The following is a 27684-nucleotide window of genomic DNA, read 5'->3' on the forward strand; positions in this document are numbered from 1 at the left end:
CTAGTTTGCCAGAGTGAGTCAATCAAGATCAAATAAATGCACAAAAGGAGCTATAGGGCAGCAAGGTGGCACAGTGGTTAGCACTGCTATCTTACAGTGCCAGGGACCCAGGTTCGATTCCAGTCTTGGATCACTGTCTGTGTGGAGTTTGCACATTCTCTCTGTGTCTGTGTGGGTTCCCTCTGGGTGCTCTGGTTTCCTCCCACAGTCCAAAGATGTGTGGATTAGGTGGATTGGCCATGCTAAATTGCCCCTTAGTGTCGGGGATTAGCAGGGTAAATACGTGGTGTTATGGAGATAGGGCCTGGATGGGATTGTTGTTGGTACAGGCTTGACGGGCCGAATGGTCTCCTTCTACACTGTAGGGATTCAATGAAAGTCCACAACAAACAATGCCAAGTGAAGACCTAGACATCTCTGAGATCCTGACAATACCAGAAACAACTGTGAAAGGCAGTACCTCAGCTACGGACACTTCAACACCAAGTAAACCTTCAAATCTTACGTCAACTCTGGTTGAGCCAACTATACATGACCTCCAAACTCAACCAAAAACACCAGAGTTTGCAGTCAACATGAGAAAGCAGAGGCCTGAGTTTTGCTGACAACCACATAGGATTCGACATCCTCTGAAATTGTTGACTGTTGTGTTTATTAATTGTTCACATTGAGAATTTTGATTGTTAATGTTATATTGTATTTCAGTGCAGAAACACCTAATGTAAAGCGGAGGAACTAGTTTGCTTGTTCCTAGTTGGAACAAGGTCATTTTCAGAGTCCAGTCATGTGACGTAATGATGACATCATTGACCATTTGCACAGGCAGCTGCCTGGGCAGTCTATCCTAACAGCCTGTGGAGTAAATACCTTTCCAATAAAGTTCTTGTTTGTTTGTACCTTCAAGCCTATTCTTTAAAAATACCATAAAATACAATGGAAGATAGGGAATAAGGCACAGGGGTAGCTGTTTATAGATATTAGTGAACGAGTTACAAAGTTTCACTCAGTAGTAATTTATGATGTAGAGATGCTGGCATTGGATTGGGGTTGGGCACAGTAAGAGGTCTCAAAACACCAGGTTAAAGTCCTACAGGTTTATTTGGAATCACAAGCTTTCGGAGCACTGATCCTTCATCACCTGATTGAAGCTTGTGATTCCAAATAACCTGTTGCACTTTAACTTGGTGTTGTGAGACTTCTTACAGTAGAAATTTAGGCCGCCTTCAAGAATGTGACATGAACAGGCTTTGGAGGAGCAACTTTTATGATGTCCAAAGTTCTTTACATGTAGCTGTTGGACATAGGGCTAAATAATACTCTTAGACATCATCGAATATATTGATAAAATAATAAATGTGTAATTGTCAGACATGCTACAGTCTCTAACTTTTTGTACACATTATTAACAAAGTAAAAGGAAATAAGTGACACTGTGGCATTGTGGTTAGCACTGCTACCTTACAGCACCAGGGACCCGGTTTCACTTCCGGCCTTGTGTGACTGTGTGGAGTTTGCACATTCTCCCCATGTCTGTGTGAGCTTCCTCCAGGTGCTCCGATTTCCTGCCACTGTCCAAAGATGTGCAAATTAGGTGGATTGACATGCTAAATTGTCCCTTAGTGTCCAAACATGTTTAGGCCAGATGGATTAGCCACGGTACATGCGTGGGGCTATGGGGATAGGATAGGGGAGAGGGCCTGGGTAAGGTACTCTGTCAGAGAGTCAGTGAGACTCAATAGGCTGAATGGCTTCCTCAGTGCCGGATTTAGACTTGGTGAGGCCCTAAGCTATATAAAACGTGAACGCTGCTTGTTAAAAAGCTACACCAAAAGGTCTCACAAAGGTGTGTACCAAAACAGGACCTTGGCCTGCCACAAAAAATTTGAAAACATAATTATGCCTTTTAATTATTTAAAGCAAGGTATTTAAAGTGAAAAATACAAATTATTTTCAAATGAATGCATTTACTGATTACATATTTGTCATTTGGCTAGCTTGATGTCTGTCATAGATTATAATATAGGATACCGTGGAAACAATACTTAAAATTATTTTAAAAATTACATTTAAGATACATTAATATATATACAAAATGCTGACAAAATAAGTAATCAGGACCACTTTTATTAATATAAGTAATAATGAAATCATTTTCAAAATCAGAAAACTGGTATCAAATACAACTTAAAAATTTTCTTTCTTGATTTCTCAAAAGCAAATCATGAATTATGTCCTCAAATGATATGCTACACAGCTTATCGCTTTCTATGCACATGGTGCTAAGTGCAGACAGTTTGTCTTGAGACATGGTTGCTCTCAATTCATTTTTGATTCTCTTTAGCTGTGAAAATGATCTTTCTCCTGAACAATTTGTTACCATCAGATGTAAGAATAGTTGTAATATTGCTTCTACATTAGGGAAAACTAAATGAATCTTGTCTTGGAAGATGATTTGATACAGATCTTTGTCGCAAATTTGTTCTTTTCCTGGATAATTCTGCTTGACGTAAGCTTCAGTTCCCCCGTAAGGTTAATATCAACATCGTTTGGATACTCTTTCATCAAAGTTTCTACTGCTTCACGCAGCTGCTTCTGCCTCTGAAGCTTCTAAATCAACTAAAAATGAAAACTTGTTTGCAGCATAACTGTAGACTGTTGCTCTTCTTCGCAAGTTTGCTTCAAGGACATCGATTATAGGAATGAAGGATTTCACTCGAAATTTGTCTTTTGGAGAAAGCTCTTCATCTGCATCAAGTGCAGCTCCATTGTAGGCTTGTTTTTTTCTTTCCCTCCTTTTCTCTGTACACTTGTAATCTACATCAGGCAGTTTGGATTTAGCTTCTTGTTCAATATCATCAAAGTTTTCTCGAATATTTTTCACAAAGTGAGAAAGTGATGTGTACAGTTTTGCACATGCGGTAAGTGCAATCTGTGGATCCTGGAGAGCCTTACAGGTTTTGTGAAACTCCTCCAGCAAACGAGTCCATAAGTGTAGCATAAAAACAAACTCCAGTTCCTCCATTTTTTTCAGAAGAGTACCAGTTTGTCTTCTTGTATCACCCTTTTCATTCTCATTAGTATGGAGATGACTTAGAGCATCAGTGATTGACCTGTAACTCTCATTTATGGCAGACACAGCTTTGATGTGTGCTTCCCACCTAGTATCGGATAGATACTTCACACACTTTGGTACTCTGGAGTCTGCATTCAAGAATGATAATAACACAGCCCATCTTTTTGTAGAACAGCAAAAAAAGTTTACTGCATCTAAACAGCAATCTACTGCAGCATCGCCAACTAGATTTAATGAATGTCCGGCACAGGGAATATACAGAGCATGCTTGTTTTCCTCTAGAATTTTTTGTTGCATTCCTTTGTATTTACCAGCCATATTTGCTGCATTATCATATGACTGTCTTCGGCACTTACTGAAATCAACTTTGCGGTCTTAGATAGTCCACCACCATATCCATCATACTTTCACCACTGTGATTTTCCAATTCTAGGAAAGTTAGAAAGTGTTCAACAGGTAAACCATCATCAGGGGATAGATATCTTACTATAACATTTAGTTGATCCACGTGGGAAAGATCTGGTGTGGAGTCTACAGACAAACTGAAGTAGCCTGCTTTTCTCAAATCATCCAAAACTGATTCTCTTACTCTATTAGCCATAAGCTGAATATGTTCATCACATATTGTCTTAGACAAATATGAAGGAGACCCAGATCTTCTGTTTCTATATTGTTTTATGTGGTTGGAAAGAAATGGATCAAACTTAGCAACTAATTCTAACAGGCCAAGGTAGTTGCCATTATTTGGTGATCCAAAAGTTTCATTGTCTCCCCTAAAAGCTAGCCCACTTTCTGCTAATGTGCATATCATTGCAACAACACACTCAAGCCCATGTCTCCAGTACTGTTGTTCTGTTTTCATTTGTTCTGCTAGTCTTGAGTTGAAAGTTGAACCATGCTTTCTTATCAAGTATGTCAGCAAAGCTGTTCTATGCTCTTCAGAGTTTTCATGACTTTTAATTGCAATGGGATTTCGCCAGTCAGAAAACCCACCAGAAGCAAGTGCTGCAGTTGATGTTGAAAAGAACTTGCGGTCAAAGCAGTAAACACAGCCAGTTGTTGGAGAGTACACTAGCCATTCCCAATCATATATTTCATCACTAACTTTTCTGGACTGAAAAAGACCTTTTGAACAATATCTATCTTGATTTTTGAATGACTGTTTTGAGTTTTCAAATGGGCCGTTCTAGTGTTGACACTCTGAAGAACCCTTAAGGATCCAGTGTGAGAGTTCATCCTCGGTTAAGACACCCCATTGACCTACATCATTGAGTTTCGTGAATTTTGTTGTTTCAGCTGTGGATGTTGGCTCTGCAACGCTCACGTTTTCATCACTTCCAGTGTTTTCCTCAGCTGAGATTCCAGACTCTGTTGTCTCAGTAGCAGAGGCACTGGGCTGTGGTTGTTTTGGACTTTGCTGATCACCTTGGGTTTGTGGATCCTTATCTGTTTCTGGAGTAAAGTAACTGTCAACTTTTGGTAATTTTTTGAGTTGCTCTTCAAGCTGGTGCTTTCTTCTTTTCTGGTATCCGCTCTTAAATGTTCTCTTCATTATAAACCTTCTGAAATTTTGTGAGGCCCCTGCGGATTGTGAGGCTCTAAACTGTAGCTTGTTCAGAATGCACCTGTTGTCTTGTTCAGAATGCACCTTCCTTGGCCATGTTAGGAAAACAAAGGTAGTTTTAGGGGATTTATATTTGTATTGGTAAATATTAGAAATAAGGTATAGTTTTAAGTGAGTTTAATTTAGTGTTTCTTGCTCATTGTTCAATCGGAGTAAGGCAGAGAGAACAAAGAACAAAGAACAACCCAGCACGGGAAACAGGCCCTTCGGCCCAACAAGCCCGCGCCGCCGCATCACCCTACACCTATTCTACCCTGCGTATCTACAAATAGAACCCCTGACTTAGCCAGATTCAGGGGAGAATAGTGTCAATTTGGTAAAACCAATCAGCCTAAGAGCACATCTTTGGGGTGTGGGAGGAAACCGGAGCGCCCGGAGGAAACCCACGCAACCACAGGGAGAATGCACAAACTCCCACAGAGAAAGTGATTCATGGCAGGAGTGTTGAGGGTAAGAGATTTATTGTTGTTTTTTACCTTTTACAAGGAGTTTTTTTTCTTTCTCTTAGTTTTTAAACTGTAAACCAGAAGTGTGCCGCGGAGTAGTCTGGGAAGTTTTTTTTTCTTTAACAGTCACTTACCTGGGAAGATCTACCTCATTGTTCGACCAGAGCAAGGCAGAGAGAGAGTGATTCATGGCAGGAATGCTGAGGGTAAGAGATTTATTGTTGTTTTTCACCTTTCTTTTTCACAGAGTCTTTTTTTGACTGCGCAGGCGCTGGAAGTCAGCCAGTAATGCATGTGAGGTTTAAAAAGCAGGCCGCACTATCCAGCGGGCAGCGTTGTTAGCGGGCAGCGGAGTAAGCAGGTAGCAGAGTGAAGGCTGAAGGGCTTTGGCTCAACAGGCTTAGGTGGAAACGGGTGAGGCAGGGTAGGTTTTTTTCCTGTGTTATTTGAAGAAAGGGGGAATTAAGAGTGTGAGGCCAGTTTGTTGTTCTCAGTGTCGGATATGGGAATCCTGGAGTCTCCTAGCCTCCCGGATGTCCATATCTGCGCCAGGTGCGTCGAGCTGCAGCTCCTGAGGGACCGTGTTAAGGAACTGGAGCTGCAGCTCGATGATCTTCATCTGGCCAGGGAGAATGAGGAGGTGATAGAGAGGAGTTACAGGCGGGTGGTCACAGGGAGGCAGACAAATAGGTCACAGTTAGGAAGGGGAAGGGGAAAGGTCAGGTACTAGAGAGTACCCCAGTGGCTGTGCCCCTTAGCAGTAAGTACTCCTGTTTGAGTACTGTTGGGAGGGACAGCCGACCTGGGGGAAGCAACAGTGGCCGTGCCTCCGGCACAGAGTCCGGCCCTGTAGCTCAGAAGGGTAGGGAAATGAGGAGGAAGGCAGTAGTGGTAGGGACTCTATAGTGAGGGGGTCAGGCAGGCTATTTTACGGACGCAGTCAAGAAACTCAGATGGTAGTTTGCCTCCCTGGTGCCAGGATCGGCATGTTTCTGATCACGTCCAAGATATCCTGAAGTGGGAGGGAGAAGAGCCAGAGGTCGTGGGACATATTGGTACCAATGACATAGGTAGGAAAAGGGAAGAGGTCCTGAAAGGAGAATATAGGGAGTTAGAAAGGGAGTTGAGAAGAAGGACCGCAAAGGTAGTAATCTCGGGATTGCTGCCTGTGCCTCGCGACAGCGAGAGTAGGAATGGAATGAGGTGGAGGCTAAATGCGTGGCTGAGGGATTGGAGCAGGGGGCAGGAATTCAGGTTTCTGGATCATTGGGACCTCTTTTGGGGCAGGTGTGACCTGTACAAAAAGGACGAGTTGCACTTGAATCCCAGACTGAGAGGTTTGCTAAGGCTACTGGGGTGAATTTAAACTAGAAAGGTTAGGGGGTGGGAATCAAATTGAAGTGACTGGGAGAGAGGAGGTTAGCTCACAAATAGAGAAAGCTTGTCAACAGCGTGAGAGGGAGGATAGGCAGGTGATAGAGAAGGGGTGCGCTCAGACCGAAGGTTTGAGATGTGTCTATTTTAACGCAAGGAGTGTTGTGAACAAAGTGGATGAGCTTAGAGTGTGGATCACTACTTGGAAATGTGATGTGGTGGCCATTACAGAGACTTGGATGACTCAGGGACTGGACTGGTTACTTCAAGTGCCAGATTTCAGATGTTTCAGAAGGGACAGGGAGGGAGGCAGAAGAGGTGGGGGAGTGGCACTGTTGATCAGAGATAGTGTCACTGAAAAGATGGACGCCATGGAGGGGATTGTCTACAGCATCTCTGTAGGTGGAGGTTAGGAACAGGAAGGGATCAGTAACTTTACTGGGTGTTTTCCATAGGCCGCCCAATAGTAACAGGGATGTTGAGGAGCAGATTGGGAAGCAGATCCTGGAAAGGTGTAATAATAATAGAGTTGTCGTGATGGGAGATTTTAATCTCCTAAATATTGATTGGAATCTCCCTAACGTAAGAGGTTAAGATGGGAAGGAGTTTGTTAGGTGTGTTCAGGAAGGTTTTTTGACACAGTATGTGGATAAGCTTACAAGAGGAGAGGCTGTACTTGATTTAGTATTGGGAAATGAACCTGGTCAGGTTTCAGATCTCTCAGTGAGAGACCATTTTGGAGATAGTAATCATAATTCTATCTCTTTTACAATAGCATTGGAGAGAGATAGGATCAGACAAGTTAGAAAAGTAAGGAGTAAGGGGAATTATGAGGCTATCAGGCAGGAAATTGGAGGCTTAAATTGGAAAGAGGTTTTCTCAGGGAAATGTACGGAAGAAATGTGGCAAATTTTCAGGGAATATTTGTCTAGAGTTCTGCATAGCAACATTTCAATGAGACGAGGAAGTTATGGTAGGTTATAGGAACCGTGGTGTACAAAGGCTGTAATAAATCTAGTCAAGAAGAAAAAAGCTTACAAAAGTTTCAGAGAGCTAGGTAATGTTAGAGACGTAGAAGAGTATACGGCTAATAGGAAGGATCTTAAGAAGGAAATTAGGAGAGCGAGAAGAGGTCATGAGAAGGCTTTGGCAGGCAGGATTAAGGAAAACCCCAAGGCATTTTACAAGTATGTGAAGAGTAAGAGGATAAGACGTGAAAGAATAGGACCTATCAAGTGGGAAAGTTTATATGGAACCGGAAGAAATAGCAGAGGTATTTAATGAATACTTTACCTCAGTATTCACTATGGAAAAGGATCTTGGTGGTTGTAGTGCAGACTTGCAGCGGACTGAAAAACATGAGCATGTAGGTATTAAGAAAGAGGATGTGTTGGAGCTCTTGAAAAGCATCAAGTTAGACAAGTCGCTGGGACCGGATGGGATGTACCTCAGGCTACTGTGGGAGACGAGGGAGAAAATTGCTGAGCCTCTGGCGCTGATCTTTGCATCATCAATGAAGACAGGAGAGGTTCTGGAGGATTGGAGGATTGCGAATGTTGTTCCTTTATTCAAGAAAGGGCATAGAGATAGCCCTGGAAATTATAGCCCAGTGAGTCTAACCTCAGTGGTTGATAAGTTGATGGAGAAGATCCTGAGGGGCAGGATTTATGAATATTTGGAGAGATATACTATGACTAAGAATAGTCAGCATGGCTTTGTCAAAGGCAGATCATGTCTTGTGAGCCTGATTGAATTTTTTGAGGATGTGACTAAACATATTGATGAGGGACAAGCAGTAGATGTAGTATATATGGACGTCAGCAAGGTATTTGATAAGGTGCCCCATGCAAGGCTTATTGAGAAAGTGAGGGGGCATGGGATCCAAGGGGACATTGCTTTGTGGATCCAGAACTGGCTTGCCCACAGAATGCAAAGAGTGGTTATAGATGGGTCATATTCTGCATGGATGTCGGTCGCCAGTGGAGTGCCTCAGAGATCTGTTCTGGGACCTTTATTTTTTGTGATTTTTATAAATGACCTGGATGAGGAAGTGGAGGGATGGTTGGTAAGTTTGCTGACGACACAAAGGTTGGAGGTGTTGTGGATAGTGTGGAGGGATGTCAGAAGTTGCAGCGAGACATTGATAGGATGCAAGACTGGGCGGAGAAGTGGCAGATAAGTGTGAAGTGGCTCATTTTGGCAGGTCAAATAGGATGGCAGAATATAATATTGATGGTAGGACTCTTGGCAGTATGGAGGATCAAAAGGATCTTGGGGTCCAAGTTCATAGGATACTCAAAGCAGCTGCGCAGGTTGAAGCTGTGGTTAAGAAGGCGTATGGTGTACTGGTCTTCATCAATCGAAAAATTGAGTTTAGGAGTTGAGAGATAATGTTGCAGCTATATAGGACCCTGGTCAGATCCCACTTGGAGTACTGTGCTCAGTTCTGATCACCTCATTACAGGAAGGATGTGGAAGCCATAGAAAGGGTGCAGAGGAGATTTACAAGGATGTTGCCTGGATTGGGGAGCATGCCTTATGAGGATAGGTTGAGTGAGCTCGGCCTTTTCTCCTTGGAGAGACGAAGGATGAGGGATGACTTGATAGAGGTGTATAAGATGTTGAGAGGTATTGACTGAGTGGATAGTCAGAGGCTTTTTCCCAGGGCTGAAATGGTTGCCACAAGAGGACATGGGTTTAGAGTATTGGGGAGTAGGTACAGAGGAGATATCAGGAGTAAGTTTTTCACTCAGAGAGTGGTGGGTCCATGGAATGAGCTGCCAGCAATGGTGATGGAGACGGATTCGATAGGGTCTTTAAGAAACTTTTAGATTAGTACATGGAACTTAATAAGATAGAGGGTTATAGGTAAGCCTAGTAATCTCTAAGGTAGGGACATGTGCGGCACAATTTTGTGGGCCGAAGGGCCTGTAGTGTGCTGTAGTTTTTCTGTGTTTCTATGTAAGGAAGGGTAAACCTATAGTTAGATTCCTGCTGGACAAAGGTGTTTGCATGTTTGGGAATTTATGGGTTGAGATATGACAGCGGGGAGTGAACACCTCTCAACTTTGCTAGGAAATGACAGGCTGGACAGAACAAGGGAGCTGCAAAGAATCAGAATTCTCAAAGAAAGGATCAGATACAGCCCAGATAACCAGGAAATTGGGACAGCAAGATTGAAGTTAAAAAATCAGAGACCAAAGTATTCTTCTGGAGAATTCAAGGGAAACACAGACAAAGTGAGTGAAAAAGACAGCTGTAGTAACCAGACCTCAAGTAAATCACAAATTTGATGTCATTTTGTTAACATCTAGGAATCAATAGTTAAAACCGCTGTGAAGACAAAGAAATACTGAAGGGGAAAGGTATAAAACCTATAAGCAAATCCTTAATGGACAAACAACTAAGGGAAAGCACTGTTTAAAAGAAGCTTTGAAGGTGTCTTTATGAAAGTGGAATTTGAAATCATTCATATGGAAGCCAGAGTTCAATGAGACAACTTGATTCACAGTATAAAGAAATTCAGGGGAGAAATCCATGGACACTCCCTTGAATTCAGAGTGGAATATGTGTTTTGCCACAGCTATCTGAGTGTTTAAAGGAACTTTGTGTCACTGAGACCAAAGTAGCTTAAGATATACTTTGCAATCTGTATTAATCTTACAATTTGTGCATATTTGTTATGCCAAGGGGGGGAGTAAAGGAATATCATATAATTGAATTTTTCATGTTTAATAAATTCTTTTTTTGTTGTTAAAACTAATTAGCAATCTTGTGACTGTTCCTCCATGTTTTCTTTAAAAAAAGTAAAAGTTACAAACTTTTGAGCCAGGGTTCCATTCTGTGCTCTTCTCATCCAGTCATAATATCTCCTGGCATCGTAACAGTTATCAAGTCCTGAAGTGGAATTTGAACTCAAAGCTTCTGGCTCAGAGACAGGGAAGCTACCCACTACACCACAAGACCTTGTAAATGTCTGGGTATTTTGTCAACATAATGAGGGTTTCTACCTCTAGCAATCTTTCAACAATGAGTTTGAAACTCCCACCACCGTCTGGGTGAAATAATTACTCATTCCTCTCTGCTTCTTCTGCCAATTACTTCAAACCTATCTCTCCTGGTTAATGGCCCCTCTGATAAATGAAATTGGCCCTTCCTATTGATTCTATCTTGATTCTTCAAAGCATCTCAATTCAGTTGTTCCAAAAAACACACCAGCCAATGCTCAATTTTTCCATATTGCTAAAATTCTCTCTTCCTGGCAATACCCGCCATGGTTTACCCCTCCCCCAACTCTGGTGCAATCACATCCTTCCCTGTAATGTAGTGAATAGAACTGTTCACAGTGTTCTGGTTGCGGTCTAACTAGTGTATTGTACAGTCCCAGAATAACCCCGCTGCTCTTATATTTTAAGCCTCGGTGGTCAGAGCTGCTCACAGTACTTCAGCTGAGGTCTAACGAATGATTTATAAAGATTTCTTGACTTTGTACTTTGTTCTTCCATTTCTAAGGCCAAGGATGTGTGTGTTTATTTTAACAGCCTTAATAACTTGGCCTGTCTCCTTCAAATAAGAATGAACCTAAGGGATTTTATTTTAAAATAATGCATTACAATTCTTGAATAATTTGTATGACTGCACTGTAATTGTTGTTTGATTTTAGACAGAATTGAGAACTCATCAATCTACATTTACAGTGAAGGGGATCAGAGGTAGACCCTTGCCCTGACATATATTCAGTTTTTATACACACATTACATGACTTCTGTATAATCTCTGAGTATAATCCATGAATGCACAGAAACTATTCTTCAGCGTTTTCTCATGCAAAAGCGTTTGCAGACAGAAGTTTGGCATTTCACTGAAAGGGTGAGTGAGTCTGGATGGAAAATTTCCTACAGAATGTTTTCTTTTTTGGGAAGCCAGATAGAAGGAACTGGCTGTTTGGAGCAAGTCTGATCCAACATCAATAAGAGTCAAGAAAAGCTAAATTGTTTATGCTTGAAAGATGGAGGGAAGCACAAGGCTGTGAGGGGAAGGAGTTTGAACGAAAGAATTGCATTAATTCAGCACCTTATCTGAACTTTCAAAAAAATACTTTTACATACAATGGCATTACATTGTAGCAAAATGATTGCTGGTAATTATTCACTGTTGATACATAGAGGAAAAAGTCTCTTGAATATATTTTAATGAATATATTTTAGGTTCCTGATTCTCACACAGCAGCATTTTTGTGTGAACTTCTGAATTAACTAGCTGATGTAATAACTATTTGGTTGTACAGATGTTGAGTACTGCTGAAAATGGATGCAAATTTCAACTTGCACTCATCAGGACAATTCACAAGAATATCAGATGTGAAGGGAACAACAATCTTTACTGCATGAGAAGAGATTGCCTATTGGTTGGCAAGTGGATTTTGATATATAAAAGTGTTGCCATGGAGAATCTATCAGTTGACTGATGACTGACGTTTAACTGACAAATTTTGTTTAAGTTCAAACCAGGCAGGTTGACTGTGATATTGCCTGGGGATGAACCAGAGAATGGCTACCACCCATTTTGTTTAGTCGAAAAAGATGCCTCGCACCACTGCCACCACGTTGTGCTATTATATAATGATATAAAGGCATCAATCACTCATAAGTGATTGGGTAAGCTTGTTGTACGTTCATTTGTTTAAACTTTGTATACACAGTAACATTTGGCTTGCGGATATTAGAGCTGTGCTGGATTCTGCTCATGGATAAAAATGAAACTAAGACTGGAGGCACGATATATTTCCCTTCTAGCAAGGTCATAGTCATAGAGTCATAGAGGTTTACAGCATAGAAATAGGCCCTTCAGCAAAACTTGTCCATGCCACCTAAAATTAGGGTACACAGTCAAAAGTTACAGCTAAGCCTTTAAGGAGCAAAATTTGGAAACATTTCTAAATGAAATTGGGATGGAAATTTTGAACTCTCTAGCACAAATGGCAATTAATTCTATGATGTGGAGATGCTGGCATTGGACTGTGATAAGCTCAGTAAGAAGTCTCACAACAACAGGTTTATTTGGCAGCACTAGCTTTTGGAGTCTCAAGCTCCTTCATCAGGTGAATGAGGACTTGTGTCACAAACTCAATTTACATGATAATGGTTGGAATGCGAGACTTTACAGGTAATCAAGTCTTAAAGCTATAGACAATGTGAGTGGAGAGAGGGCCAAGCACAGGTTAAAGAGGTGTGTATTGTCTCCAGCCAGAATCATTATCTCCAACTATTATCTTGTAAATTGAGTTTGTGTCTTTATATGCCCTGTTTGCGAACACAAGTCCTTACCTGATGAAAGAGCTTGAGACTTCGAAAGCTAGGGCTGCCAGATAAACCTGTTGGACTTTAACCTGGTGTTGTGAGACTTCTTACTGTAATTAATTTTATATCAGTTGTTACATTTAAATCTATGATTGATAGATTTTTCGTAACCAAAGATATTGCAGGATCTGGATGAAAGCTGGTATATGGAGGTAGATCACAGCTCAGCAATGATTCCATTGGATGGTGAAATAGAGACTGTGATAACCCCCAGTATTCACATGGGGAATCTCTAATTGACCTCCTTTTGGGTCTCATGGAATATGAGTTCCCGTTGTAATAGGTAATAGGCATAGGTGGAACTCCTATCCTGAGCCTTTGATAAGGCTGAGCAGGTCCAGTGATCTATTGTCCCAGCTGGGATTCACGTACATGTACTACAGGCTTGTGGTTTAACTTTTGCTTTGATGAATAAACATCATTCCTTTACAGTTGACTTCCCGAGTTATTACAGAAGCAAAATGGCCAACTACTGTTCCTGTGTGACAATAATAAATCAAATCAAATCAGATACGTTTGTCTGGGATTTACTGTTGTGATTGTCTCCTCCCCTCCTCTCAAGGTCTGACAAATAAGCAATTGAAAGTTTTAAATTGATTTAAGTTGGAATAATGCAGGAGGAGTGGAGAAGATGCTTTTCTTTTCCCTGTCAAAAGTTGTAGCTGGAAAATTTTCAACGTCTGCCTCTTAAATAAAAAAAATCTGTGTGAATGTGTCAGAGCCCACAACCTTCGGGAAGCTTTGCCTTTTCCCCTTTCATCTAAGAGTGTTAAGATTTCTGCTTCTCTGCGAAAATGCTATTTTTTTTAAGATTGTACTCAATGTTTTTGCAATTGTTGTCACTATCTTGGTATGGGAGGGGGGGAAATTGCAATGTTTTTTGCATTGCCAATACAAATAAGTAATTGAAAGTTTTAAATTGATTTAAGTTGGAATAATGCAGGAGGAGCGGAGGAGATTCTTTTGTTTTCCCTGTCACAAGTTGTAGCTGGAAAATTTTCAACCTCTGCCTCTTAAATAAAAACATCTGTGTGAATGTGTCAGAGCCCACAACCTCGGGAAGCTTTGCCTTTTCCCCTTTCATCGAAGATTTCTGCTTCTCTGCGAAAATGCTATTTTTTTAATATGATGTTGGCAGCACTTTTGTTAGAGTGGGGTGGGGAGGATGGGGATGGCACTGAGGAGTGGGTCCAGATTACAGTTTTGTCCCATGCAGCCAATTGCTTGATGATTCATTGTTTCTGTCAAACTGATTTCTTTTTAAAGGCCTGAGCCAGTAAAAACAGCAAGTGCAAAACACATGGGCATTTATTAAATACATGGGATGCCACATGATGGTCTTCCCCTTCATTTGTGATTAATGATGACATCAACAATCCATATATTCCCAATGCTACGTCCAGCAGAAAGTCCTGGAAGGAGTGCCAAATGGCAGAAAACAGCAGAATGACTCCTCACCCTTCCCAGGATGCGCTATTGTACCTTTCAACGAAATTCAGCCTCAACGTGTTTTAGAATCATAGAATCATACAGAACAGAACAGGACCTTCAGCCCATCAGTCCTGGATCCCCCCCACCCCCGCCAACACTATAGTTAAGAAAGCCCACTAATCTTTCTCAGAAGACGAAGAAAATTTGGCATGTGACTCACCAATTTTTACAGATGCACCTTACAAAGCATTCTTTCTGATTGTATCACAACTTGGTATGGCTCCCGCTCTGCCCAAGACCACAAGGAACTACAAAAGGTCGTGAATGTAGCCCAATCCATCAGACAAACCAGCTTTCCATCCATCTGTCTACACTTTCCGCAGCCTTGGCAAAGCAGCCAGCATAATTAAGGATCCCATGCACTCCGGACATTCTCTCCTCCACCTCCTTCCTTTGGGAAAAAGATACAAAAGTCTGAGGTCACGTACCAATCAACTCAAGAACGGCTTCTTCCCTGCTGCTGTCAGATTTTTGAATGGATTATCCCTGTATTAAGTTGATTTTTCTCTGCATCCTGGCTATGACTGTAACACTACATTCTGCACTCTCTCATTTCCTTCTCTATGAACAGTATGCTTTGTATAGCACCAAGAAATGATACTTTTCACTGTATGCTAATATATGTGACAATAATAAATAAAATCAAATTAAGTCTGCACCGATACACAAGAAACACCTGGGGCGGGATTTTCTGGTCGCACTCATCCCAAAACCGGAAATTCCTGCCAGAGGCCAAAGGGCCTTTGCATGGTCTGCCCTTCCCCCGCCTGCTACAAGAACCGTATTGGGTGGAATGGGAAAATTCTGGTGCTGACTTTCTACCTAATCCCATTTACCAGCACTTGGCCCATAATGTTGAAATTTATGATGTGCTAAGTGCTCACATTGCAAATTTTAACAATGCAAACATTACAAAGGTTACTTTTCCTTTACTTAGACACTTCTTGTTGAAAGTAGTGAGTACATGCAAGTTTCTTTTAAATAGTATGGTACAATGAAATCTGAAATCTATGCTTTTCCTTTCAAATCTGGCCCCACAACTACAGAGGGGAAGTCTGCCCTATGTTATTTGATTTGCACAATGATGTATGATTGGGATATGAGTAATCAGGAAGTGGAGGGTAGCTTATTTCCTGTTATTATACAGCACATGTAGCTGACAATGGGAAAAAGGCCCTGAATGTATCACTGTAAATGTGTTGAGATTGTGGATTCTGCCTGGTGAGAATATATAGTGGTATGTTTTATAAGCAGGTGAAACCTTTTGCTACGTTTTCTGAGCTGAATCAATAAATGATAATATTTTAAGAAACCTACTCAAAGTGGTTTAAAAAAAAGGAGCTCAACTCATGTTAGATTGTGTCTGTTCTGCGTATCAGGTTGGCAGTTAAGAATTGGGTCTAAACCAAGTGCCAGGTACCTGTGGGCAAACAGTTCAAACTAGTATTCTTTAGACAGTTCAGACAGTTGCCTGCAGATCTGACCAAAGGACACACCTGCCAACTCAACAGACTGATCAAGACCTTTGATCCAAACCTTAGCATCTTATGTGCTCTCATCCCACATAATCTCCACGTTGGAGATCTCTATTGCCCCCCCAAAGATATACAAAGCCAACACACCCAGCAGTTCCATTGCATCAGGCAATGGGACCCTGTCTGAGAACCTCTCTGGCTATGTCGAGGGCATCCTTAAACCCATCATATTCCCACCTCCTGTTGTGACACTCCAGACTTCTTACAGAAACTTAGTACCCATGGACCAGTTGAACCAGGAACATTCCCAGTCACAATGGAAGTCTCAGCACATTACATTGATGACGGCATGGCTGCAACAGCCTCAGTACTCAACACCGACATTTGCCAATCTCCAGACACAATTCTACAATTCATCCGCTTCATCCTGAACCACAATGTGTTCACCCTCGACAACCAGTTCTTCATCCAGACATATAGAATGGCCGTGAGAAGAAATGAGCACCTCAATATGCCAACAGCTTCATGCACAAGTTTGAACAAGACCTGTTCACCACACAGGACCTTCAATTGACGCTAGACACCAGATACATCAATGGCATTTTCTTCCTTTGGTCAAAGGCCTCCACTCACCTGATCAAGCAGCAGCGTTCCAAAAACTCGTGATTCCAAATAAAGGTGTTGGACATTAACCTGGTGTTGTGAGACTTCTCACTGTTCCATTTTTAAATATACAAGACCAGTATTCTTATTTTCCCATTTCACTGGTGTTCCATTTTAAAGTATACAAAACTAGTTCAGACCAGTATTCTTATCTCACGCGAAAACAGGAATTGCTGGAAAATCTCAGCAGGTCTGACAGCAGCTGTAGAGAGAGAATAGAGACAATGTTTTGAGTCTGGATGACCCTTCGTTAGAGCCCTTTTTTATGAGGGTTGGGGAGGGGCACTGTAATTGGACAAAGGAAATGTAAATGGTGATGATGAAGATGCTAAAAGCATCCGTTAAGTGATCAGAATGTTTGAATGGCAGAGTAAAGATTTAGATTGTTAGGTGACTACTTGAGGAATGTGACGGTTGGATGGGAGGATCAGAGGAGGGGGTGGATGGGATGTGGATCAAGATGTATGAGATTTCAGAAATGGAAAAGTAAAAATAATAAAAAGTGATAAAATGGGTGAACGAAATTAAAAGAAGAAATGAAATGAAATAAATGGAAATGGGGTGAAGGTGGAGGGGAGAGTGCATGTTCTGAATTTGTTGAGCTCAACGTTCAGTCCAGAAGTCTGTAAAGTGCCCAATCAGAAGATGAGGTGCTGCAGTTTGCGTTGGGCTTCACTGAAACATTGTCAGAAATCTGCTGCCCTTACCCAGTCTGGCCCACATGTGACTCCAGAGCCACAGCAATGTGATTGACTCTCAACTGCCTCGGAGCAGGATGGTGTGTTGAAATGGCAAACAAGTGCAAGGTCTGAGTCCTGCTTACGGACGGACCAAAGTTATTCTGCAAAGCAGCGTTCTTAATCCCCGTTTTACTGACGTTCCATTTTGAAGTATACAAGACCAATTCAGACCTGTATTCTTATCTCCCTATTTTTCCTTCTGTGCAGCATCTGGATTGCTGCAGAGTCCGTATCTTCTGGAAAGGGTGGGGTGGAGGGTAGGGATGTGGGGAAGAAAGAGTGAGTGATAGGAAAAGAAAAAAGGAATCACATTTTGAGTGAAATATGGTTGCTCCATAATAACACATTGAGATCATTCTGTGACTAGGATATTTAACAATGAGTTATATTTAACATGTTGTTAGTAACCGTTTTTCAAACCAAACAGTGCAATATGTTTCTTATTCCACCAACAGTCACATACCAGTCGGTTAGCCAGAATCAAAAATATCTATATTTAATTTATAAGGACTTTCGCAGAGGAGGTTTGTAGGATTTATATGATCCAAAAGAAGTACCGAGTCATGACTCATTTCTACCCAGCATCAACAACTGGCATTTGTACAACACTTTAACTACAATAATAACAAGAGTATTGGAGACGCCACGTTTTTTAAATTCATTTGTGGGACATGGGCGTCGGTGGCTGGCCAGCATTTATTGCCATCCCTAGTTGCCCGGGGTAGTTGAGAGTTAACCACATTGCTGTGGCTCTGGAGTCACATGGAGGCCAGACCGGGTAAGGACGGCAGATTTCTGACAGTCAACAATGATTTCATGGTCATCAGTAGATTCTCAATTCCAGATATTTTTATTGAATTCAAATTCCACTATCTGCCGTAGCAAGTTTTGAAACTGGGTCTCCAGAATATTAGCCGAGTTTCTAGATTAATAGTCTAGTGATATGTACCTCTAGGCCATCACCTCCCCATAATCTGGAGTATTGTGTGCAGTTTTGGTCTCCTTACAAACATTTGTAATAGGAACAAAAATAGGCCATTCAGCCCCTTGAGCCTGCTCCACCATTTGATATGACCTTGTCTGATTTGTTTGTGTTTCAAGTTCTACATTCCTGATAACCCAATCCTCTTTCCAAACAAGAATCTATCTGCCTCCGCCTTCTCAGACAGAGAATGTAAAGTTGCACAATTCTCAGAGAAACAATTTCTCCTCATCTCTTTCCTAAAACGGCGCCATCTAATTTTAAAATAGAGCCCTCTGGCTCTGGACTCACCCACAGAAGGAAACATCCTTTCTACATCCACTTTGTCAAAACCATTCATGACCTTCTACACTTCAATCAAGTCACTCCCTCACTCTTCCAAACTGCATAAGAAACAAGCCCAGGCTGTAACCTATCCTCATAAGACAACCCACTCATTCCAGTTATCAATCTAGTATACCTTCTCTGAACCATCTCTGAAGCATTTATATCCTTCCTTAAATAAGGACACCAAAACTGTCCACAATATAGGGTGACTTTGAGCCCATATTAACCATCAATGTAAACGGTGATATGGGCCCAAAATTGCACAAAAGTTGGAAAACAAGATTCTCACTGGCAAGATCTCATTTCCTGATTTTCCACACTTTGACTTGTAGTGTAATGTGATACCCACCCAGAAAGGTTGGGAACGTCATTTCAATAAGTTTTAATAAATGTACACTGTCATTCTTAGACATTTCCACAAAATGTTCCCCTCTCATTGTAGCAGGTTTTTATAAAATTGAACCAGTCAAGGAGAACCCATCGGGGATGCAAAGGTAAATATAGACCCCAGGGGAAAAGGCACATGTCGAGGCATTGTCCCGGAACTGCCCCCATAGTGAGGGCATTAGAGGGATTCCCCTTATGTGTAGTTTGGGGGAGGCAAGACAATGCTTGTGGAGGGGGGGTGGGTTGGCCCACTGTTTTGGGGGAGGGGTTCAACGTGATGCTTTGGAGGGGTTGCCCCAATGCTTGTGTGGAGCTAGGGGAAGGGGTGGGGGGGAGGTCCTCATGTCCATGGAGGGGTGCGGAGAAAATATTTTTCTTGCAGATTGTGGTGTCCTTTTCAGATAGCACCTCGGTTTTTGTGAAGCTGGTCTTCCTGGCTCTATCAGGCCCTGCCCCACTAAAGTGACGGAAGAAACCACACCTTCAGATTTTTTTTTGCAGACCGTGCTTTAAAATGGGAGAGAAAACCCGGATGAGCAGATAGACAGATGCACACTTGCCTCAGTCAGCACCCTGTGCTCTGAGGGGTATATTCAGCCCAATATTCGAGACGTGAGGCCGAATCCTATGAGAATTTGGCAGAGCCAAACTGGTGAGAAAAGTGGTGTGAAACTCTCCACTTCCACTGGCCAGTTTTCTTTCCGGATCTTATGACTTTAACTGCTAAAAAAAAGAGTGAGCGCAGTTTGAATAATCGCTCTGGTGATGCAGGGACTCCCAAAGCCAGGAACCAGGTGGCCTGATCTCACAAAAATTAATACCACTCCTCCAGTCTACCATGGAGGAATTTGCGGCCTTCTATCCCTGCAACCCTCCACTTGCCAGATTATCCCTGGCACCGCCTACATTCCCCACCACCACCGCCCCCCCAACCATCCTCAACACCCCCATCACTCTCTGTGTCTGCTCCCTCCCCACCAGAAATAGATTAGTCCCCGCATGTGAGTCTCTCCCTAGGGCCCAACTCTGGCACAGGTTGGCACTGCCAGGTGGGCAAATCCTTTTCTGGCAGGATCAACCTGTGCCTGGGACAGTGCCAGGGGGCCATTGCCAGGTGGTGAGGGAGGAGAGAAGAATATACCACACCCACCTGCCTGCTGCAAATGTATCTGTCCATGACAGTATTGGAAGGAGAGCCCATTGCATGCTCATTATGAAAATTAAACTATATCTTCACATGCTCCCCAGAATCACAGACTCCCATTCCCCCATTCACATGCTCCAAAGAATCACAGACGCCCATTCCTGTACCCACATGCTCCCCAGAATCACAGATCCCATTTCCCCATTCACATGCTCCACAGGATCAGAGACCCCCATTCCCCCACTGACATGCTCCCCAGAATCACAGAACCCCATCCCCCCATTCACATGCTCCATAAAATCACAGACCCCCATTCCTCCACCCACCTGCTCCATAGAATCACAGACCCCCATTGCCCCAGCCACATACTGCCCAGAATCCCTGACCCCCTCATTCCCTACCACATGCCCTCCAGAATCACAGACCCTCCATTCCTCCACTCACACGCTCTACAGAATCACGGACCTCTCATTCCCCTACCCACATGCCCTCCAGAATCATAACTCCTTGAAAAGTTCAAAGGCTGCAGCAATGCAATTTGCAAGGGCTTTGTGCACATCCTTTGGCTGGAAGAGTGTTGAGTGTACTAGGACCCAGCAGCATCCATAAGACCCGAGGTCAGTGCTGAGACCCGGGTCCATGCTTCAAATTGGACATCGGAGACCCTGATGAGCAACAGCTGCCTACTCACACACCCCCACCCCCACAGACTCACAGAGCCGTCACTGATTCAAGAAAATAAAGGGCCGTAACGAAAAGACACCCGTGAGCAGCAGAGAGCTGCCATAAGGTATGCACTTACCTCCTCACTAACCTTCACTGATGGAGTGCCCGAGTCGGACTTTTTCATGCCAATTCTGAATTTACAAACATGGTGGTAAAGGGGGAGTGCCGATAAAGCTGGCCGTGCAGCCCATTAAGTCTATTGAAATGCATGCAAATGTACTTAAATCGCTGTCGTGTCCGTTTTGGGTGCGATCCTGCTCATGGTCATTTTCGGGCCTTGATAAAGGGGAATCAGCTTGGAGGTGAGCAGGGATTGCGCTCCTCACCACAGGCTCAACTTTACCAAGTTTTCATGCCTGAAAACAGGTGCAATGCAATGATAAAATCAGGTCCAATGTGTGAAAATCACATTTTTCTTTTTGGTTGAAACCGACAACCACTCACATCGTTAGAACATACAAATTTGATTTTATAAGGCTGTTAAGCTATGTTTTTGCAAACCCTACCACAACAGACTTCCTCCTTATCTTTATCAATGATCTCCCTCCTCTCCTGAATGTTTGAAATCAAGCTAAGATGTGGTAAAAAAATCTCTCAACTTTGAAGTCCACATTCTTATTTTTGCATTCCTTCTTGACAATCCCTCCCCCCCAATCACTCCGCCGTCCCCCAGCTCTGTAGCCTCCTTACAACCCTGCAACCCTTTTAAGTCTCTGCATGCCTCCAATTCTGATCCTATTTTAATTGCTGCACTATTGGCGGAACTGTCTCCAAGTCCTAACCTGTGGAATTCCCTTCCTAAAGCTGTTTCTGAAGCCTACCTTTCCTCTGTTAAGTTTTTCTTAAAACTTAAGGAAGAAAACTCTTTCAGCAAGCTTTTAGTTTTGTTTCGGTCTTCACGGAGGAGGATGTGAATAATTTGCCGGGTGTTAGAGATGGAAAGGTGGTAGGACTGGAGGGTCTCAATGACATTATTGTTACTAGAGAAGCGGTGCTCGACAGACTGGAGGGACTGATTGTGGACAAGTCCCCAGGACCGGATGGAATGCATCTGAGGGTTCTGAAAGAAATGGCGGAGGTGATAGTGGATGCCTTGGTGGTTATTTTCCAAACGTCGCTGGATTCCGGGGAAGTGCCAGAAGATTGGAAAACGGCTAATGTTACGCCGTTGTTTAAGAAGGGTGCCAGGCAAAAGGCAGGGAATTATAGGCCGGTTAGTTTAACGTCTGTTGTAGGTAAAATGTTAGAATCCGTCATCAAGGAGGAAATAGCGAGGTATCTTGAGGGGAATTGCTTGATAGAGCAGACGCAGCACGGTTTCATTAAGGGGAAGTCGTGTCTGACAAATTTACTGGAGTTCTATGAGGATGTGTCTAGGGCGGTGGATAGAGGAGAGCCGGTGGATGTGGTCTTTCTGGATTTTCAGAAGGCGTTTGACAAGGTACCTCACAAGAGGTTATTGCAGAAGGTCAGGGGACATGGAGTTGGGGGTAGGGTGTTAGCGTGGATAGAGGATTGGTTGTCAAATAGGAGGCAGAGAGTGGGGGTCAATGGGTGCTATTCGGATTGGTGGTTGGTGACGAGTGGAGTGCCCCAGGGGTCGGTGCTGGGGCCTCAGCTATTTAGCATTTATATAGATGATCTGGAGGAGGGAACCGAGTGTATGGTGTCGAAATTTGCTGATGACACCAAGATTGGTAGAACGGCAAATTGCGCGGAGGGTGTGGAGAGTCTACGGAAGGATCTAGATAGGCTGGGCGAATGGGCCAGGAACTGGCAAATGGAATTTAATGTTGGCAAGTGCGAGGTGGTCCACTTTGGTAGGAATAATGGTAGGAAGGATTATTACTTACGTGGCGAAAAAATGCAGCAGGCGACGGTGCAGAGGGACCTCGGGGTCCTTATGCATGAGTCGCAAAAACCCAGCCTGCAGGTGCAGCAGGTGGTCAGGAAGGCGAATGGGATGCTGGCCTTCATAGCGAGGGGGATTGAATATAAAAGTAGGGAGGTCTTGCTGCAGCTGTATAGGGCATTGGTGAGGCCGCAGCTGGAGTACTGTGTGCAGTTTTGGGCGCCGTACTTACGCAAGGATATTTTGGCCTTGGAGGGAGTGCAGAGGAGGTTTACTAGGCTGATGCCGGAGTTGAAGGGGTTGAGCTATGAGGAGAGGCTGAATAAACTAGGCTTGCACTCGTTAGAGTTTAGAAGAATGAGGGGAGATCTCATTGAGACATATACGATGATGAATGGGATGGATGGGATAGAGGTGGAGAGACTCTTCCCGCTCAGAAAGGACAGTAGGACTAGGGGGCACAGCCTCAAGATAAAGGGGGGGGGCGGTTTAGAACGGGGTTGAGGAAGAACTTCTTCACTCAAAGGGTGGTGAATCTCTGGAATTCTCTGCCCGTTGAAGTGGTGGAGGCTACCTCGCTAAATATTTTTAAGATGCGGGTTGATGGTTTTTGATAAGCAAGGGGATTAAGGGTTATGGGGAGAGGGCGGGAATGTGGAACTGAGCCACGACAGATCAGCCATGATCTTATTGAATGGCGGGGCAGGCTTGAAGGGCTAGATGGCCTACTCCTGCTCCTATTTCTTATGTTCTTATGTTCTAGTAACCTCTCCTCATATATCCTAATGTGACTTAGGGCCCAGGTTTCATTCTGCCTACTGAATGGATTCTGAGTTAAAATTGGGCCCCACTAATGCCCTTGTTAAGTACCCTGACACATTTTACCACATGTTATATATTTAAAAGTGTTGTACGTTGCTTTATGAGCTGATCACATGATTTGATGTCATTAGGGTGTTTGCAGTGGCTGCTGTTTTTCTTTCCGTTTAGTACTTTTGCAAAGCAGAGAGCGTCTCTTTCAATAAAATCTCTTGTATGTTACTTTGAATCTATGTGTGCAGACCACATCTTTTCTTTTTCTATTAAAACCCACAGTCCTTAACATTACAATGCATTAAAGGCACTGTATAATTTCAATTTCTTCTTGTTGTTCCATTGGCAACAGCCAATCTCCAACTTTTCACAGAAGCATCTCACCGCATTCTGTGCACATATGTATAAATCAGGTAAAAAAGGAAATAGACACCAAATATGAAGATATTCAGAAAGACAGTGAAAACCCTGATCAAAGCAGTTGCTTTGAAGGAGTGCCTGAAGAATACAAGGAGGTGGAAATGGACAGATTTTGGCAGGGGATTCTAGATCTACAATAACTGATAACCCAGAGACATTTAGGTACAAATTCAAGTTTTCAAGCCTCTTTGTATTTCCCTTAATTCAGTTCATACATTTCTTAAAACTTTCCATGAGTTTAGAGAGGTTGTTGTTTGCAAACTATTTCCTGATGTGGTTTGGAGGGGATTTCAAGCTGGAATTTGACACGCCAACTTTGGACACTAGTTATAGCAAACTGAAATTCTTTCTCCAGACTTGGAGCTGATCCATCACAAGGGCGTTTCCTTGTTTTCAAGAGGCCCAACTCCCTCCCTCCCCAACCCAGTCTCAAAGAGCAGTCAGATTCTGTGAAACGGTATAGAGAACACACCCTTCTTTTCACAGGAATATTGGTGCAACACACGGTGAGTAAAGGAGCCTTGCCATTATTCCGGTTATTTGGTGAAACATAAATTTCCAGATTAAGAAGCTCTTTTGACGAGGGTTACCTTTTTTCTCAAGGTTAGACACAATGTCCTCATCGATTGAAAATATAATGGAATCCGTTGATTCCTCCAGATGTGTGGGGATTGAAATCTCCAACAAAACCTCAGGCTACATTTTAACAGAAGCTGCGTAAGTACATCAACGTGTGTGTGTAATTGTTTATTTGAAAGGTTTGGATTACTTCAAAGTCATTTGCAGAGTTTAATGTAAATACTTATTGCACATTATTGAAATTAGACCCAGTGTTGGATTACTATTTCCTTGCACTATCAAGGCAGGAGATTTTGTGGAAAATGAAAAATATATTTGGTTACATTTTGACTCAACTGAAGCCAATTTGATACTAGTTACAGAACAATGCAAAAACAATTGCACAGTTAAAATGTTAAATAGTTCAATCAGGCTCAGATCAGAGACACCGAATATTAAAGGGAAAGATAAGTATTCATTTTGAGGTGTAGAGTAGTGCCAGGTTCTGACAAAGCTCTGGTTCTGATTTGACTGCTCTTTAGTTTTCCAATTCCATAAAGCTGATCTCATCCAAAACTCGAACCCTAACCCACGCAAAGTCCAGTCATCCTTGTACTTGCTGGTTCCAGATCTAACGTTGAAATTATTTTTATCAATCTGGTTATGTTAGTACAATAATTATCAGGACAAATTTCTTTTCTTTTTAGTCACCTTTATTTCTTCTGCTTGTGAATATTGGAATAATTCCATATCGTGTGTAATACCGTAATCCTAAATTATGCTGGAGTGAGATTAAGCAATGCCTCAATTTTAAAATGGTCAAACTTTGTGTCCTCAGATACCTCATTTCTGTAACCTCCTCCAACCCTGTCGACCTTTTAGACCTCTGCACTCCTCCAATTCTCAAATCTTGGTCAATGCTGGTTTTAATCATTCCTCAACTGGCAGCTATTTTATCAGCTGCCAATCCCTAAGCTCTGTCACTACCTTCCCAACTCTCTCTGTCTCTCTATCACTTTTTCCCCCCCTTGAGACACTCCTTAAAACCTACCTCTTTGATCAATCTTTTAGTCATTATTCCTGGTACCTGTTAATGTTGTTTGATATTGATCCGATGTAAACACAAGTTGTTTTCATCTGAAGAAGGCTTGTGAGTATCACACCTTTTAAGACTATAATATGCCTAAATTGTGTATCTTACAGGACCTACAGTGACAGTGGGCGTGTGCAAAACCCACCGCCACCCACCATTGACAGGGGGGAGAGTGGTGTCTGTGTGTTCATCAAGACCCCATACACAGCATGTGGCGCTGTCGGAGTGTTGAGTTATAACTTTGGCAATACCCAGATCTCGCTGTTGGTTTCCAACCCATATGACTATAGCAAGTACAGCATTGAGTATGCTCTGTATATCCCTGACAGGCCCATTAAGACCGACAGTGCTTTGTACAATAAGATGTATTATGAGCTAACAGAATCGTCTTGCTTCACTAAGTCATCGCTGGGTAAAGGCAACCCATCTCTGAGCCTCAGAAAAGGAAATGTGTCCGTTTCAGCTACCATGTCCAATGAGAAGAAAGCTATACTCAAAATAGATATTAGAGATACTTAACATTCTGGTAAATCTCTTAGAGAAACGGGCACAAACCTCAGCACAGAGTGAGGCTATTATAGCGGTGCTAGCCAGAATTAACTAATGCCATTTCTCTGCTCTTCCTATCATTAAATGTTATCTTCGATTGCAATTAAATGTTTATCAAACTCGTTATGAATTAACTCCACTTCAATCACTAAAGGCCATTTTTTTAAACTAACAATTTGCTGAAAAATAAATCTTTTAATCTCTGCACAGGGGAAGCCCTGGAGTTCTCTGGTGACCTATATAGCAGTTTTGTTTTACCATTTACAATTAAGTTTCAATAATAATAAATCTATAATCTACGATCAGTACTACACAATTGTATATTGTAAAACCTTTGTGAAGTGATATTACAAACAAATCAGTGTTGAAACCTTTTGATGTTAACAGCACCAGTACGAAAACATCACTTTAATGTACCGCTTCATCATTGGAATGTACTGAGACATGTTGTAGAAATAAACAAATTAACTAATTCATTGGGTTCTTTTTTGTGTTTTGTAACATCCCTAAAGCAGCTATACCATTTTACTTAAATATATGCATTTTGACAAAACAAAAGCACTGCAGCTTTTCTTTTTCTTTCCAATGTCAACTTCCCAAAATGTTGTCACGTTCAAGTAACATCCTGAGACTGCCGAGATTGCGATGTGAGACACAGGTTGTGCTACACATGCATTGGAAGCAGTGATTTGTAAAAATTGGAGATCCTGTCTCTTTACTTATTGTAAATAGTTTTTATTACAGTGATAATGATGATTGGAGATTATGTGTATTTTGACAACTGGAGATGGCACATCCTGTGGCAACTGCGGATCTGTTACATTAATTAGGAATGGTGCACCTGGGGAAAACATGTGTTAACAATGTCATATATTGTGATGATTAGCGATAGCCAAATGTTGTTTTCTATTCATTCATGGGACGTGGGGTTTGTGCCTGGCCAGCATTTATTGCCCTTCCCTAGTTGCCCTTGAGAAGGTGGTGGTGAGCTGCCTTTTTGAAACGCTGCAGTCCACGTGCTGTGGGTTGACCCGCAATGTTGTCAGGGAAGGAATGCCAGGATTTTGACCCAGCGACTGCGAAGGAACGGTGATATATTTCCAAGTCAGGATGGTGAGTGACTTGGAGGGAACTTGCAGGTGGTGGTGTTCCCCATGTGATAGTGTACGAATGAAGCAGTGGCATGATGGGAAAAATTGTCAAGTATTTAGTATGAAATAAAGAAAGCAGACCAAGCCATTTCAAAATGCCAGACCCCTGTAAAACTGATTCTGAACAAAGAAATGCTGGGAGAGGTTTAAAAATCAACAAAGAATGATGAAGAAGTTGATAAAGAAAGGAAGGATAGACTATGAAGCTAAACTAACGCTAAATATAAGAAAAGATAGTAAGAGTTTTTATAAATATACAAAGAGGAGGAGGCTGCTAGGGTGAATGTTGGACCCTTAGAGGATGAGAGGGGGGATTTAGTGGTGGGGAATGAGGAAATGGCTTGAGGCCTTAAATAAGCTTTTTGCTTCGGTCTTCACGGAGGAGGATGCAAATAGTTTGCCGGCTAGTAAAGATAGAGGATGGTAGGAGTTGAGGG

The 27684-nt window shown here is 42.4% G+C and overlaps 1 protein-coding gene across 1 annotated transcript; it reads left to right on the top strand.

The window, feature by feature from the left end:
* The first annotated feature begins 24284 nt into the window (after positions 1-24284).
* LOC145356904 (uncharacterized) lies at positions 24285-26572 on the top strand. The gene is made up of 3 exons (XM_080209895.1): positions 24285-24402; positions 24500-24613; positions 25658-26572. The coding sequence occupies exons 2-3, from the start codon at positions 24510-24512 to the stop codon at positions 26064-26066; spliced, it is 513 nt and encodes a 170-aa protein (XP_080066021.1). The 5' UTR covers positions 24285-24402; positions 24500-24509; the 3' UTR covers positions 26067-26572.
* The last annotated feature ends 1112 nt before the right edge of the window (positions 26573-27684 follow it).

This window comes from Carcharhinus amblyrhynchos, chromosome 22, assembly GCF_965287045.1.
Source record: "Carcharhinus amblyrhynchos chromosome 22, sCarAmb.v2.hapA, whole genome shotgun sequence".
NCBI classification, from domain to species: domain Eukaryota; kingdom Metazoa; phylum Chordata; class Chondrichthyes; order Carcharhiniformes; family Carcharhinidae; genus Carcharhinus; species Carcharhinus amblyrhynchos.

Excerpts from the sequence above, each read along its gene's own strand:
- LOC145356904 (XM_080209895.1), top strand. The coding sequence starts at position 24,510 with ATGTCCTCATCGATTGAAAATATAATGGAATCCGTTGATTCCTCCAGA. Across the intron at positions 24,614-25,657 it reads TACATTTTAACAGAAGCTGC|GACCTACAGTGACAGTGGGC; the intron begins GTAAGTACATCA and ends TGTATCTTACAG.